Raw genomic sequence first — 13,601 nt, forward strand, 5'->3', positions numbered from 1 at the left:
CACATCAAACACCCATCATACTCTACTGTGTTTACACATTGCCTCGGCTGACACATCAAACACCCATCATACTCTACTGTGTTTACACATTGTCTTGGCTGACACATCAAACACTAATTTATACTCTATTGTGTTTACCCATTACAGGTTCCCTCGCATGATACATAAAACACCCATTATTCTTCACTGTGTTTACACGTAACATTTTTCATATCCTGAAACATAAAACATTAACAATACTCGATTGTATTAAGTAAGAGACAAAATTACGCCATGACCAGCAAGCTTGGAGCATTTGTCCAAGAGCCCACACTCGAAAAGAGTTGTTCAATGGGTATCTAAATGATATTTAAAGTAGCATGATTTAATTTACACGATCCGTCAGAGCTTTGTTAAAACAGAAATAATTCGTTGATTGAAATTTAAAATAATAACATTTCTTACAAACTGTCTAATATGTAAGACATACCTTCACATTTTACGTATCCGTCGCCATGGTAACCAGTGAAACAGACGCATTCATCCTGTTGACATATTGCATTATCCACACACTTGCTTTTCCCACAAAGCTCTAAATGAATTGTTCATTTGTAGTTCATTCAATATATTTCATATATAAATTGTTCATGTACAGTACACATTGACATTTTTGAGTGTTAACGCGTCAAAACATTCGCAGTGAGACTGTTTTCGAATTGACAATGCTTCTGTAATAATGGTTTTCTAATTGGCAATGCTTCTGTAATAAATGCTTTTTAATTGGCAATGCTTCTGTAATAAATGTTTTCTAATTGGCAATGCTCCTGTAATAAATGTTTTCTAATTGGCAATACTTCTGTAAACAATGTTTTCTAATTGGCAATGCTTCTGTAATAATGGTTTTCTAATTGACAATGCTTCTGTTATAAGGGTTTTCTAATTGGCAATACTTCTGTAATAAATGTTTTCTAATTGGCAATGCTCCTGTAATAAATGTTTTCTAATTGGCAATACTTCTGTAAACAATGTTTTCTAATTGGCAATGCTTCTGTAATAATGGTTTTCTAATTGGCTATGGTTCTGTTATAATGGTTTTCTAATTGGCAATGCTCCTGTAATAAATGTTTCCTAATTGGCAATGCTCCTGTAATAAATGTTTTCTAATTGGCAATACTTCTGTAATAAATGTTTTCTAATTGGCAATGCTTCTGTAATAATGGTTTTCTAATTGGCAATGCTCCTGTTATAAATGTTTTCTAATTGGAAATGCTTCTGTAATAATGGTTTTCTAATTGGCAATGCTTCTGTAATAATGTTTTTCTAATTGACAATGCTTCTGTTATAAGGGTTTTCTAATTGGCAATGCTTGTGTTATAATGGTTTTCTAATTGGCAATGCTTCTGTATTAATGGTTTTCTAATTGGCAATGCTTCTGTAATAATGGGTTTCTAATTGGCAATGCTTCTGTTATAATGGTTTTCTAATTGGCAATGCCCCTGTAATAAATGTTTTCTAATTGGAAATGCTTCTGTAATAATGGTATTCTAATTGGCAATGCTCCTGTAATAAATGTTTTCTAATTGGCAATGCTTCTGTAATAATGGGTTTCTAATTGGCAATGCTTCTGTTATAATGGTTTTCTAATTGGCAATGCTCCTGTAATAAATGTTTTCTAATTGGAAATGCTTCTGTAATAATGGTATTCTAATTGGCAATGCTCCTGTAATAAATGTTTTCTAATTGGCAATGCTTCTGTAATAAATGTTTTCTAATTGGCAATGCTTCTGTGATAAATTGTTTTAATATTTCATTTTTGTTAAACTTCAATAGAATTTATTTTCTGATAAAAGCTTTGAATTTTGGTTCAAGGAAAGCTATACATTTTAAAATGTATCTATTGAAAGATAAATACATTAGAAATGATAAAATTATATATTTTCCAGATTTTAAATTAGCATTGTAATTGCAGATCTGTAAGCTATCAAATAAGTTCTTATCTTCGTACTTTAAAAGCATATGTAGATACTTACTTTCACAAATATTATAACCGTCCCCTACGTAACCATGGTTACATCGACACCGGTAATTCACACACTTGGCGTACTCGTCACATACTTTGCCTCCACACACTCCCATAGCTGCATTGGCGGAGAAAAACGCATCAAAAGTTTTTCGGATGGACGATAGGTATACAAAGACATGACAAGAAAATGTCTAAGTCTTCTTTACTATTGTTTTTGCCACAGTGAATTTCTGCGTCTTTGTGAGGATACTGCTCTTGTGCATTGATACATATACCTATAAAAACTGAGCAATATAAAATGTATGAGCAATAATGTACAAAATTTGCTTATTACATGTAGGTCTTCATGATATTGATAGGGAAATTTAAAACTTTATCTATGAACTCACGTTCACATTGGATGTCTGGGTTACCATGAAAACCGCTAATACAGACACATTTCCCATCCCTACACACCGTATTGTCAGGACATTCTTTTGTGCCACACAGAGCTGTCAAACAAGATATTGAACATATTATGAGTATAACTATAAAATAAAAACTACCGGCTTGAACAAATAAGTATCAATTAAATAAATATGCCTTTTGATAGATTAAAAAGGAATTCCATTATAATATTCAATCAATATTCATTCCTTCAACAAGATAGTTATACATATATAGGAATTCCTCGGGTATTTTTTTTTATATCTATATGTGTGCTCCATTACACACAAAAACACCCATGGATAATTTCGCGGAAGCGATGAATACGTATATATGAATAAAGTGTTTAAAATCTTGCATTTTCAGTTTATTGATTTTAATTCCGTCAAGCATTGTCTTATTTCATTAACACGCAGCTTATATTACCATTGATTCCGATAGTAGTAATGAGTCACACATGATGAGTTAATAATTTATTTTATTTTTCATTCCTTAGACGTCACCTGAAATACTTACCTTTACAACGTCTGTATCCGTCTCCTAGGTAACCTGATCGACACACACATTGATAGTTTTTACACTCTGCGTAGGGTGCACACAGTCTACCGTCACACGTGCTTTCATCTGCAGTGAAGTATTACGTCATGAAAAACAAATTATCTTATAGCATGATCTTTCTTGAGAATATTTGTCCATTTCGTATCTTTGAAATATTTACTTGTTATTTCTTGAAAACCTTTACAACTTAATTAAAAATTATTTATTTATGAAAACATTAAATTTCGTAAAAACAATTATTGCTGACAAACTTATTATAATGTGCTATTCTGATTTTAATATCAAAGTTGTCAATTTAAAATGTATATCAAATTGATACATACGTTCGCACTTAATATATGGGTTGCCATGGTAACCATTCTGACAGGCACATTCGTTGTTTTCACAGTAGGCATATTGAGCGCATTTCCGGTCATCACATAAAACTGAAAAATATCAAATTTTGCTTTTACAAATATTGGAGTTGATGATAAATTTCTTTTTAAATGTGTAGTCCTGCTCCTAACAGGACCTCCTGAAAACGAACAAAACAGAGAAATTTAGATACATAATTACATGTCTTGTTTCATAAAATTATACTCACTATGGCATTTTTCATATCCGTTTCCCGTATAGCCTTCGTCACAAACACATTGGTAATTGTAACAGTGAGCGTACTGGCAGCATCGCTTTCCTCCACACGTACCAAGGGCTTCACGAGAAAGTTACAAATGTTATATTTTTCAAGCAGAATTTATGATGATGTTTCATATTGTGTAAATCATTTATGTCAAAATGTTATAGACATATTGTGATATGAATATTGTATTAACTTTTGAATGGAAATGAAAAGAAACAGCATGATTTTTATTTCAGAACTTAATTTTCAATATGGTGCAAGTAACGGATGTGGAAACATAAAGAACATATTTATCTTTGTACCTTCAGTATGAAATACATGCAACTCTCGTGCTTCTATAATTTGGCGGTAAACATCGTAGAATGTGCCGAAAGTGTTTAGAAAACATCGAAGATTATATCCTAACATATCTCATTCTAATAAATACGTTTTTCTTTAAACCGATGACATGGATATGTGTTTTATTTGAAGTTAGGAATCTGCTATGTGTTCTTACGTTCACATCTGATGGAACCATCTCCGTGTAAACCCCCACTGCAAGTGCATACATCATTTTTGCAGTAGGCATTCGGCTTACACAACTTCCCGTCACAAAGCTCTGCAAAGTAACAAAACGTACAGGTATCTTTCCTTTTAATTAGTAACTTACATGTTTAAGCATAAAAAAAACACAATTGACAAAATTAACGCAGTATTAAGCACACATTATATACATGTATGTATTTTTGTAATAGTTCTATGTAATTTTTTCCTACATATTTGACGTTTTTATATTTGTTATGTTACATTGTAACTGTTAACAATGTAATACATGCAATTCCTGCTATGGACATTATTCTTTGTGTATAGGTTCCAACCTCCAACCCCATTTGACGCTGATGCTGAGACAAGTGTATGCCCAACTTTCACAAACGTAAGTTTCTGATGTTGTGACAATGTATGCATATAAACCTTCCCAAACGTACGTCCCTGATGTTGTGACAACTGTATATAAACCTTACCAAACGTACGTCCCTGATGTTATGACAACTGTATATAAACCTTCCCAAACGTAAGTCCCTGATGTTGTGACAACTATATATAAACCTTCCCAAACGTACGTCCCTGATCTTGTGACAACTATATATAAACCTTCCCAAACGTACGTCCCTGATGTTGTGACAACTGCATATAAACCTTCCCAAACGTAAGTCCCTGATCTTGTGACAACTATATATAAACCTTCCCAAACGTACGTCCCTGATGTTGTGACAACTATATATAAACCTTCCCAAACGTAAGTCCCTGATGTTGAAACAATTGTTAACATATAAACCTTCTCAAACGCAAGTCCCTGATGTTGTGACAACTATATATACGTACCTTTGTACACATTTGATATGACAACTTTAACTATATATCTAACCCCACATTTAACGCTGTTGTATCGTCAACAGTATAAAAGTACCTATCGATGTATTTGACGGTGTTGTTGTAACAACAATATAAAAGTACCTACCTACACATGTAACAGTGTTGTTATAAAAACTGTATAAAGGTACTTACCAACACATTTGACGTAACCGTTGCCAGTGTAACCTTCCTTACACGTGCAGTGATAATTTACACAGACGGCGTCTTGAGCACAGATTTTACCACCACATTTAGTCGTTGCTATTTATTAAATAGAGCACATTTCTTTATAAATATGGTAATTTATGCCATATATTTCATGCAAATACTAGTAATCAATTTGACATGAAAACACTGCATGTTATTTTCTTCGGTGTGATTTTAGAAATAAGATAATTTTTGTTAGAAGTGCCAATAGCGTAATACAAGGTATTCATGTTCTTGATAGTTCTGCTGGTAATAGATTTAACTCTATCTATATTTATAAGATGAATCTCTTACGTTCACACTGAACCTGCGGGTTACCATGGTAACCCTCCCTGCATTTGCACACGCCATATTCACAATCAGCATCGTCGGCGCACTTCTTGCCATTGCAAAGAGCTGTGGAAATACATCTTTAACTCAATACATGCTAAAAAGGTATTAACTAGAAAGCTAACATGTTAGCACGTCAACAGTTTCAAACGTTTACCTGATGTTCAGAATTATTAATGTAAAGTACTTAATCAAACATCAAAGGAAAGAAGATATGAACTGTTCATTTAATTTGGTTTTCATCTATTGTTCGAGTTTCGAAAATCAGCTGATATATTAAATAAACGTACGGTAGCACCGGCTGTATCCGTTACCATAGTGACCGTCTTTACACCCACATTGATAATTACGGCACTCGGCGTTGACAGCACACCTCCTCGAACCACAGAAATACACAGCTGATAAAAAGAATGGAGTATGTGGAGAGACAGAATACCACAATGAAACGATTTTACAGTAACTCTTCATTGTCATTATGCTCTTATTACTGGTAAAAAATGTCAAAACAATTATCTATAAATTTCCCAACAGGTTTCCATTAAATAGTGGTGGTTAACCGTAGTATTGCAAACGAAAATGAATAAAAGTATTAGCTAAGCTTGTTGTAAACATCTTAACTAAGAATGTTTCTTCACTTGATGTCCTTAGGGGAGGCATTCCATAAAGTAATGAAACGTTGAACTTACCTTGAAAATGTTCATAAGACCGGCCCTGAGGAACGACATAATTATTGCAACTAATAATTACTGTTCAGAAACCAAACAAAACGTTTAATATAAAAAATAAGGTATCAAATCATACATACGCTCGCATTTTATGTAGCCGTTTCCATGGTAACCACTTAGGCATTTACAAACATCCCCCTGACATCTCGCGAACTCGGCACACGGTTTACCGTTACACAATGCTGTGAAGGGAAATCCATGGACATTATCATATATACGTTGTTGATTTAGAACAATAATGTAACAAGTTTTTCCAACTTATATTAATCACACTTGCTGACAAGGATGGAAGCGTGCAGAGGCTTTTAATATTAAAAGCCTCTATTATTATGTAACGTGTGAGGGAACTGGCGATATTGATGCATGTATAATTTTAACTCAAGGTTTTTCTGATAGTAATTATAGAAATATACAAAACAGAGAACCATTAGTAAATCAAAATTAACGCATGATAAAGATCAAGCGTTTTTGCGATATAACAAACATAACTGAAAATAGATCATTTGACAGCGTTTTTTCGTGGGAAAAATAGCTTCTACTGCAGCAGGTCTTTGTTGTACTTTACAGTGATAAATGAATATGTATTTGTGACGACATGAGCGACATACGTACATTCACACTCCCTGTATCCGTCCCCCACATAGCCCTCCTTACAGATACAGTTGAAGTTGATGCATTTGGCGTTAAGCACACATGTCCTGTTTCCACACTGTTTCAAAGCTGTGGATTTAAAATGGTTAGTTTCCATGTGTTGCCTAAAGAATACTTTATGTAATTAACAAACACCATTTTCTGTTTGACGACTTCTGTTTCAATTTTGAACATAAGTAGCCAATGAAAATTGAAATAACAGTTTTATTGTTCTTTCATTTTAAGTCAAAACAACTAAATTATCACAAATTATTTAGACGTAGAAAAAAATGAAATTGCTTAACCAATCTTAGATTAGGATGCAGCATTACTATTAAACAACCCCGTTTCTCGTATAAGAACTTGATTGTAAATAAAGCCTTGAAGTGCTTACGTTCACACTGTATGTACCCATTTCCATGGTAACTGTCCTGACAAATGCACTGGTCCCGAAAACAGTAGGAGTAATCTACACAGACGCGGCCCGCACAAAGTCCTAAAGAAGATCATGTTTATTGTAAGTCTTTATTTCTACTTCCAAATTATAAGGCTATTGACAATATGTACGATCTACCCAGTACAGAATAAGATATCTCAAAGGAAATTAATTTTATCAACACATGACACATTATTAATGAAAATTATTTTTAATATACTTTGCAACGTAGATATGATTGATATGGGCATTGTGAACAAATGGAGTATATGAAACAATTGTACAACATAAAATGCATATTTGAGATAAAATGATAGTTTGGGGATTGAAATGATTTATATAGTCAGGAAGGATTACGATAAACGTACGTTTACATCCGACGTATCCGTCGCCATAGAAACCCGGTCGGCAATGACACTGGAAGTTGATGCACACCGCGTTGGTCACACACGATTTCCCACCGCATGTTAACTCAGCTGCCAGATAGATCCACAAATAATTAGTTTTAAAAATGTCATAAATAGCTGGAGACAAAAAAACTCGCCATGAAGTTTACGATATATGCAACAAAAAATAAGACATATATAAAAAAAATTGTAATGTACTGAAACAAACAAAAACAAATCATCAAAAAAAAATCTTTATTGCAATGATATAAGGGAATTCTGTCAAAATTCTCTATATGCGTATTCAAAGAAGTAAGCAAGCTATTTATAACATTTTAAAAATATGTTCATTTATTAAAATGATAAACTCACGTTCACATTTGATGAATCCGTTGCCATGGTAACCGTCCGTACATTCACATATATCATTCTGACAGTAGGCGTTGTCTACACACTTCTTACCGTTACAAAGTTCTACAACAACAACTCCATAGTAAAACTAATTCCGAATGTTTTACATTTGAGTATATTTTAGTATGTGTTACATGCATAACTGACTGTGATATTTTATACTTGTGTTGTATTGTTGTTATCCATTCTGTTAGTGAACCCTTAGGTCTGTTGAATTGGAAATAAATAAATAAACAGATACATAAATACCACATTTACTTATAAACGTCTAAGTCATCTAGTTTCTTACATGACGTTAAAGCTAAGTCACGTATCCATAAATATAGATAGAATGGCAATAAGATACACTCATTACGTACATAAATAATCAAGATTAGAAAACAAACACTGTCTACCATACTTACCAATACAGTTATCGTATCCATCGCCGTAAAACCCAGTCTTACAAACACAGTGATAGTTTATACACTCCGCATTTTGACAGCATACTTTGTTGTCGCAGACCCCTATCCCTTTAGAAAGACGTCATTGTGGAGATCAAAGATACTATATTTTATGTAGGCAATGATGCTGTCAATGAGTTGAACACGTTTGTATACTTAGGTTCTCATTGAAAAACAAAATGATTACATTTATGTAAGAGAGATAAATAGTTCAAAGTTTGCATATACTATTTATTGTTGAAACTGATTATATAATAGCTTGTATCATATATAGTTTTACGCTATAAACAACCACTATAAATAAACAACATGGTCGTGGTGTTGAATGTAGATAGATGTTGACGTTAGTCTGGTTATAGCTCACAACGTAAAGGTATTCCTGTAGTTTGGTCCTAATTTGTTTGTGATTTTTCGTCTTGACAACAACTAATGTAATATGAAGAATACCTTAGACAGACACACGAATAGATAGGGTAGGGGAAAATATAAACATAGTACAGATCACCAGCGGTGGGGCAGCACTTCAGTATCAATGTTTTCTATGTCATTTACTTAGAAGACACCGATTTTACATTTAGCCTCAAATTAATGACCTCTTAGGTACATGTAGTGGCATATAGTAGCTGGTGTATTATTTAACGAAACCCTGGAAGTTGGTCAGATAGGGGTCGGGGTGACGGTGATTCGGGTTTGTTCTTGTTATTGATAAATGAAATTGACAGGGATACACGTTTTAAATGTGCAATTGCAAAAGTAATAAGTATAACAGATTGGGTTTTTCTTACAAATAATGTTTATGTCATATGTAATAGTCTACCAGTCTTAGTAACAATCTTATTATTTAGAATTATTCATAATTAGCAAAAATACACCCAAGGACCAATCAGAATTAAAAGTCAATAGGAAAACAACAACAGGAACTGATAGACATCAAAAAGTAACACCATTACCTGACAAGCATGCCATGTTTATAGATACGATGTAAGTCTTCAAACATCTTTATCATAATGTGAGTACTTACTGTCACATTGGTGATATCCATTGCCATGATAATCTTCCTCACATTTACATTCGCCATAACGACAAATAGCGTTGTCAACGCAACGCTTACCATCACAGAGTTCTGTGGGAATTAGTCAAGTCAAAGTGTATACATTATATCAGAAGGAATATGGATCCGAACACATTTAGATTTCAATATTTGATAATAGATTTGTTTAAATGTGGCTCGGACTAATTCTTAATATAGTTCCAAAAGTTACAGTTGTTCAGAATATTTTTTATCAACATTGTATTGCTAACCTAGGTGTTCTACAAATTAATACGCGTTTCAGAATTATGTACATCACGATAGTTTTGCTGCTTATAGTAGAATATTGCTACTATAACGAATGCTAATAACAAATCAGCTTAGCAGTCTAAGAGATTTATAAGCTAAATGCAAAGAAGATATCTTGAGAGGTTACTGGTTTTGTTTTGTATTAATATCGATATTTCACCTTGACAGTGAGTATATCCGTCTCCAAAATACCCCCTTTTACAGACACATTGGAAATTAAGGCACTCCGCACCAGCTGTACACTGCTTAGCGCCACACATTGTCAGTGCTTTATTAATAGAAGAAACGAAACCATGTCAAACCAAATGAAATTCCAAATCTTGTTGTTATCTGAATCAGCATGTATATGTCGGAGTAAAAACTTAACGTAATTAAATAACACGCAAAAACGCTTCCATATCTGCCTTTACAGAAAATTATTCATTGGCATTGTGTCATTTTCGACTATATTTGTTATGATATCGATTCCTACTATATTTTATACTTACGCTCGCATTTATAATAACCGTTCCCATGAAAACCATAGTCGCATTGGCATTTCTGATTTTGGCATGAGGCATTAGAAGAACATCGCTTTCCGTCACACAATGCTAAAAAGCAAACACCGGTACGTGCAAATGTATAGTGGTTCTGAATGGAATGACATTTTAAAGCTAAAACACACCCGTGAGGACAAAATTCGACCTCAAAGTCAATTCAAAAAGTGTACACCATCTATTACTCAGTGATTTGTCGAATATGATATTAATTTACCAATATGGATGTAGAAGAGCTTATGTGCAAACAATATTAAGAAATTGAGAAAAAAGGTTGAAATCGAAGCACAAAATTTATAGGAGAGAACAACAACTGAAGCCATATTAAATTTTATTAAATGGTGGTGAAAACTTACGTGAACAGAGCTTGTACCCGTCGCCCGTGTAGCCGTTCTTACAGATACAGTTGTAGTTAATGCAGACTGTATTGGCACAACAAGTCTTACCACCACAAACACCCAAAACTACAAAGCAAAACCAAAAATTTGTTTTGTGATGAGTCACTTATTGCGATGCTGATAAGATACTGTTCAAAGAAAATCACAACATATTAAAGTGGACATACACCTGTTTCTTCTGAAATACTTAAACATTAATATTATCAATAAGATGCGATACTTGCAGATATTTAATGGATTCAGCTTACAGGAAAGAACAGAAGCAGTTTGGGCAAATTATGCAGTATACTTGAATACAGACCATAACACAAATAACGTCATTTGATTTTTGTCTATATTTTGTCTGTGTTGACGATCTACCTTCACATTCAAGTAACCATTGACAACCTACCTTCACATTCAAGTAACCATTGACGATCTACCTTCACATTCAAGTAGCCATTGACAACTTACCTTCTCATTTTGAGTAACCATTGGCAACCTCTCTTCACATTTTGAGTAACCATTGGCAACCTACCTTCACATTCAAGTAACCATTGGCAACCTACCTTCACATTTTGAGTAACCATTGGCAACCTACCTTCACATTTTGAGTAACCATTTCCATGATACCCTGAGTCACAAACGCATCTTCCTAATACACATGCGGCGTAAACGGCACATTTCTTCCCATTACATAGAGCTGAAATGAAGATAGAGAAATATCAATAAAATTAATGTAAGAAAACGACAATACATACAATACAGTTAAATACATTTCAGGTAAAACCGCTTGGCACCGGCAAAGGTTCAGATAACTCTCTTTACCAAATAGTATAAGGGGTCAGATTCGTTCGTATGAATTTAAAAAAATCCGTGCATTTAACACCAAATGGGAGAAAATCAAAAAATAGAAATAAAGAATGAAATATAACCATGTAAGACAAAAATAAATAGTATGCTTTCTTTACAAACATTACCGTTTAGTATTGAAGATGTAGCCTGAAACAAAATACACTTCCTGTAACCATGACTCATTGGACACAACAAAATGTAACATCATCGAGGCAACTGTGAAGATTTTTTATGGACAGTTAGTTTTCGATTCGAAAGTTTTATGTTATCTTAAAGAATTGAAACCTGGACGTTGTAAGATACTTACGTTCGCAGTCGTTCACGCCGTCCCCAAAGTAGCCGCCGTTACACAAGCAATGAGGCATACCATTCAGCAGTCCACAGGTGGCGTGATCGTGACACTTCAACGGGTTAGAGGTCTGCTGCAGAAATGGCTTCCCGTCTACTAGGACACAAGCGGATATAAACCGACAGTCCGCGCTTGTAATCTTCTTATTCAGCTGTAATGACAAATGACCATTCTTGTAAATTTAGTACTTAGAACATATGACATATATCGCGATACTCAGTAAACACTTTTCGAAAACCCATATTACGAATACACTCATTACGAGCATGCTTTTTACGAATTCACTTTTTACGAACACACTTATCACAAATAAACTTTTTATTTAACACGCTTATTACAATTACCTTTTACTGGACAAGTATATAACGAAAACACCTTCAACAAACACGCTAATTACGAAAACACCTTCAACGAACACGCTTATTACGAAAACACCTTCAACGAACACGCTTATTACGAAAACACTTATAGCGTGCTTATTATAAATGCACTTTTAACGAACCTAATTATTACAAATACACTTTAAACGAAGACATTTGATACGAATATACATTTTAATGGACAATATGGGCATGCAAGCGATACAGGCCAATTGGGCCTATTGTATGACTAGTTAACAGATTAATGATCTCTTTCAAGTTTTGGATTTTTTTTTAGAAAATAGCACAATGGCATATGTCTACACAAGGCGATGTTGCTTTGAGGAAAGAGTCAGCATATTGTTTTCTTGCCGCTACGAAGTAGCGGAAGCGAGACTAAGGTGTTGGTTCTAAATCTGTTTTCTGGTATCATCTAGAACACATGTTATTATATCCTCTGACTAATTTCATATCCTTCTGACAAATTTTAAAGTGTTAATGCTACATTAACACTTTAAAATTTGTCAGAAGGATATGCAATTAGGCAGAGAATATATTAAGTTGGAAAATCAGATATCTAGAACAGATTTTTTGATATTTCAAATATACTTTTTCAAGACCGTTAACCTGCTATTTTATTAGAATTGAAAAGCCACGATACTTTCAAAAGCAATGTTGATAGATAAATGCTACTAACGGGTAGGTATCCGAGGGAGGACGAGCAGCCACACTGGGATTTATGGACACAGGTGTCTCCACTGAGCACAAACCCTTCCTTACACTGACACCCTTCAGTCGGAGGTACATGACAAGCAGAAGAGTCTGGATCCTGGTCAAGACAGGTCGCTGGACAACCGCTCACGGAGTAGCTGTATACCATATTGGAGGAGCAGGTCACACCTAATAAATAAGTGGAAACAGCATCAGATTCTTCTTGTTTATTTACTATCATATTATAGCGTTAACAAGACCATTTAGTTCATGCTTTAACTAAATGTTTGCCAGGATATATCAAGTTTCAACTATAATCCTAACTTGCTTAAAGTTTATATTATTTTAAAACAATATCTTAAAATGATTCTTAATAATAACTCATTCACGATATGATGAGTTGATATAACATTTTGTGATTTTGAAAACGGTTTCCAATGCTCACTACAGAATTCTGGTTTCCTCCAGGCGCTGTCGATCCCGCGGGATTCACATTCCGTAGCAAGCCCC

At 34.0% G+C, this 13,601-nt stretch overlaps 1 protein-coding gene across 1 annotated transcript in view; it reads right to left on the reverse strand.

Moving 5' to 3' along the window:
• Nucleotides 1-13,260, reverse strand: part of LOC110466960 (zonadhesin-like) — a 42,332-nt gene extending 29,072 nt beyond the window's left edge. The window contains exons 1-22 of the mRNA XM_021523790.1: nucleotides 13,078-13,260; nucleotides 11,980-12,172; nucleotides 11,419-11,520; nucleotides 10,797-10,904; nucleotides 10,393-10,494; nucleotides 9,587-9,688; nucleotides 8,527-8,634; nucleotides 8,084-8,185; nucleotides 7,694-7,801; nucleotides 7,284-7,385; nucleotides 6,872-6,979; nucleotides 6,340-6,441; nucleotides 5,825-5,932; nucleotides 5,499-5,600; nucleotides 5,151-5,258; nucleotides 4,102-4,203; nucleotides 3,570-3,677; nucleotides 3,310-3,411; nucleotides 2,945-3,052; nucleotides 2,392-2,493; nucleotides 2,010-2,117; nucleotides 470-571 (exon numbers count right to left, since the gene is read on the reverse strand). Coding sequence (XP_021379465.1) covers nucleotides 470-571; nucleotides 2,010-2,117; nucleotides 2,392-2,493; nucleotides 2,945-3,052; nucleotides 3,310-3,411; nucleotides 3,570-3,677; nucleotides 4,102-4,203; nucleotides 5,151-5,258; nucleotides 5,499-5,600; nucleotides 5,825-5,932; nucleotides 6,340-6,441; nucleotides 6,872-6,979; nucleotides 7,284-7,385; nucleotides 7,694-7,801; nucleotides 8,084-8,185; nucleotides 8,527-8,634; nucleotides 9,587-9,688; nucleotides 10,393-10,494; nucleotides 10,797-10,904; nucleotides 11,419-11,520; nucleotides 11,980-12,172; nucleotides 13,078-13,260 — 2,470 coding nt within the window. The remainder of the gene's footprint in view (nucleotides 1-469; nucleotides 572-2,009; nucleotides 2,118-2,391; nucleotides 2,494-2,944; nucleotides 3,053-3,309; nucleotides 3,412-3,569; nucleotides 3,678-4,101; nucleotides 4,204-5,150; nucleotides 5,259-5,498; nucleotides 5,601-5,824; nucleotides 5,933-6,339; nucleotides 6,442-6,871; nucleotides 6,980-7,283; nucleotides 7,386-7,693; nucleotides 7,802-8,083; nucleotides 8,186-8,526; nucleotides 8,635-9,586; nucleotides 9,689-10,392; nucleotides 10,495-10,796; nucleotides 10,905-11,418; nucleotides 11,521-11,979; nucleotides 12,173-13,077) is intronic.
• Between the last annotated feature and the right edge of the window lie 341 nt (nucleotides 13,261-13,601).

This window comes from Mizuhopecten yessoensis, unplaced genomic scaffold (genome assembly GCF_002113885.1).
Source record: "Mizuhopecten yessoensis strain PY_sf001 unplaced genomic scaffold, ASM211388v2 scaffold1721, whole genome shotgun sequence".
Taxonomy (NCBI): Eukaryota; Metazoa; Mollusca; class Bivalvia; order Pectinida; family Pectinidae; genus Mizuhopecten; species Mizuhopecten yessoensis.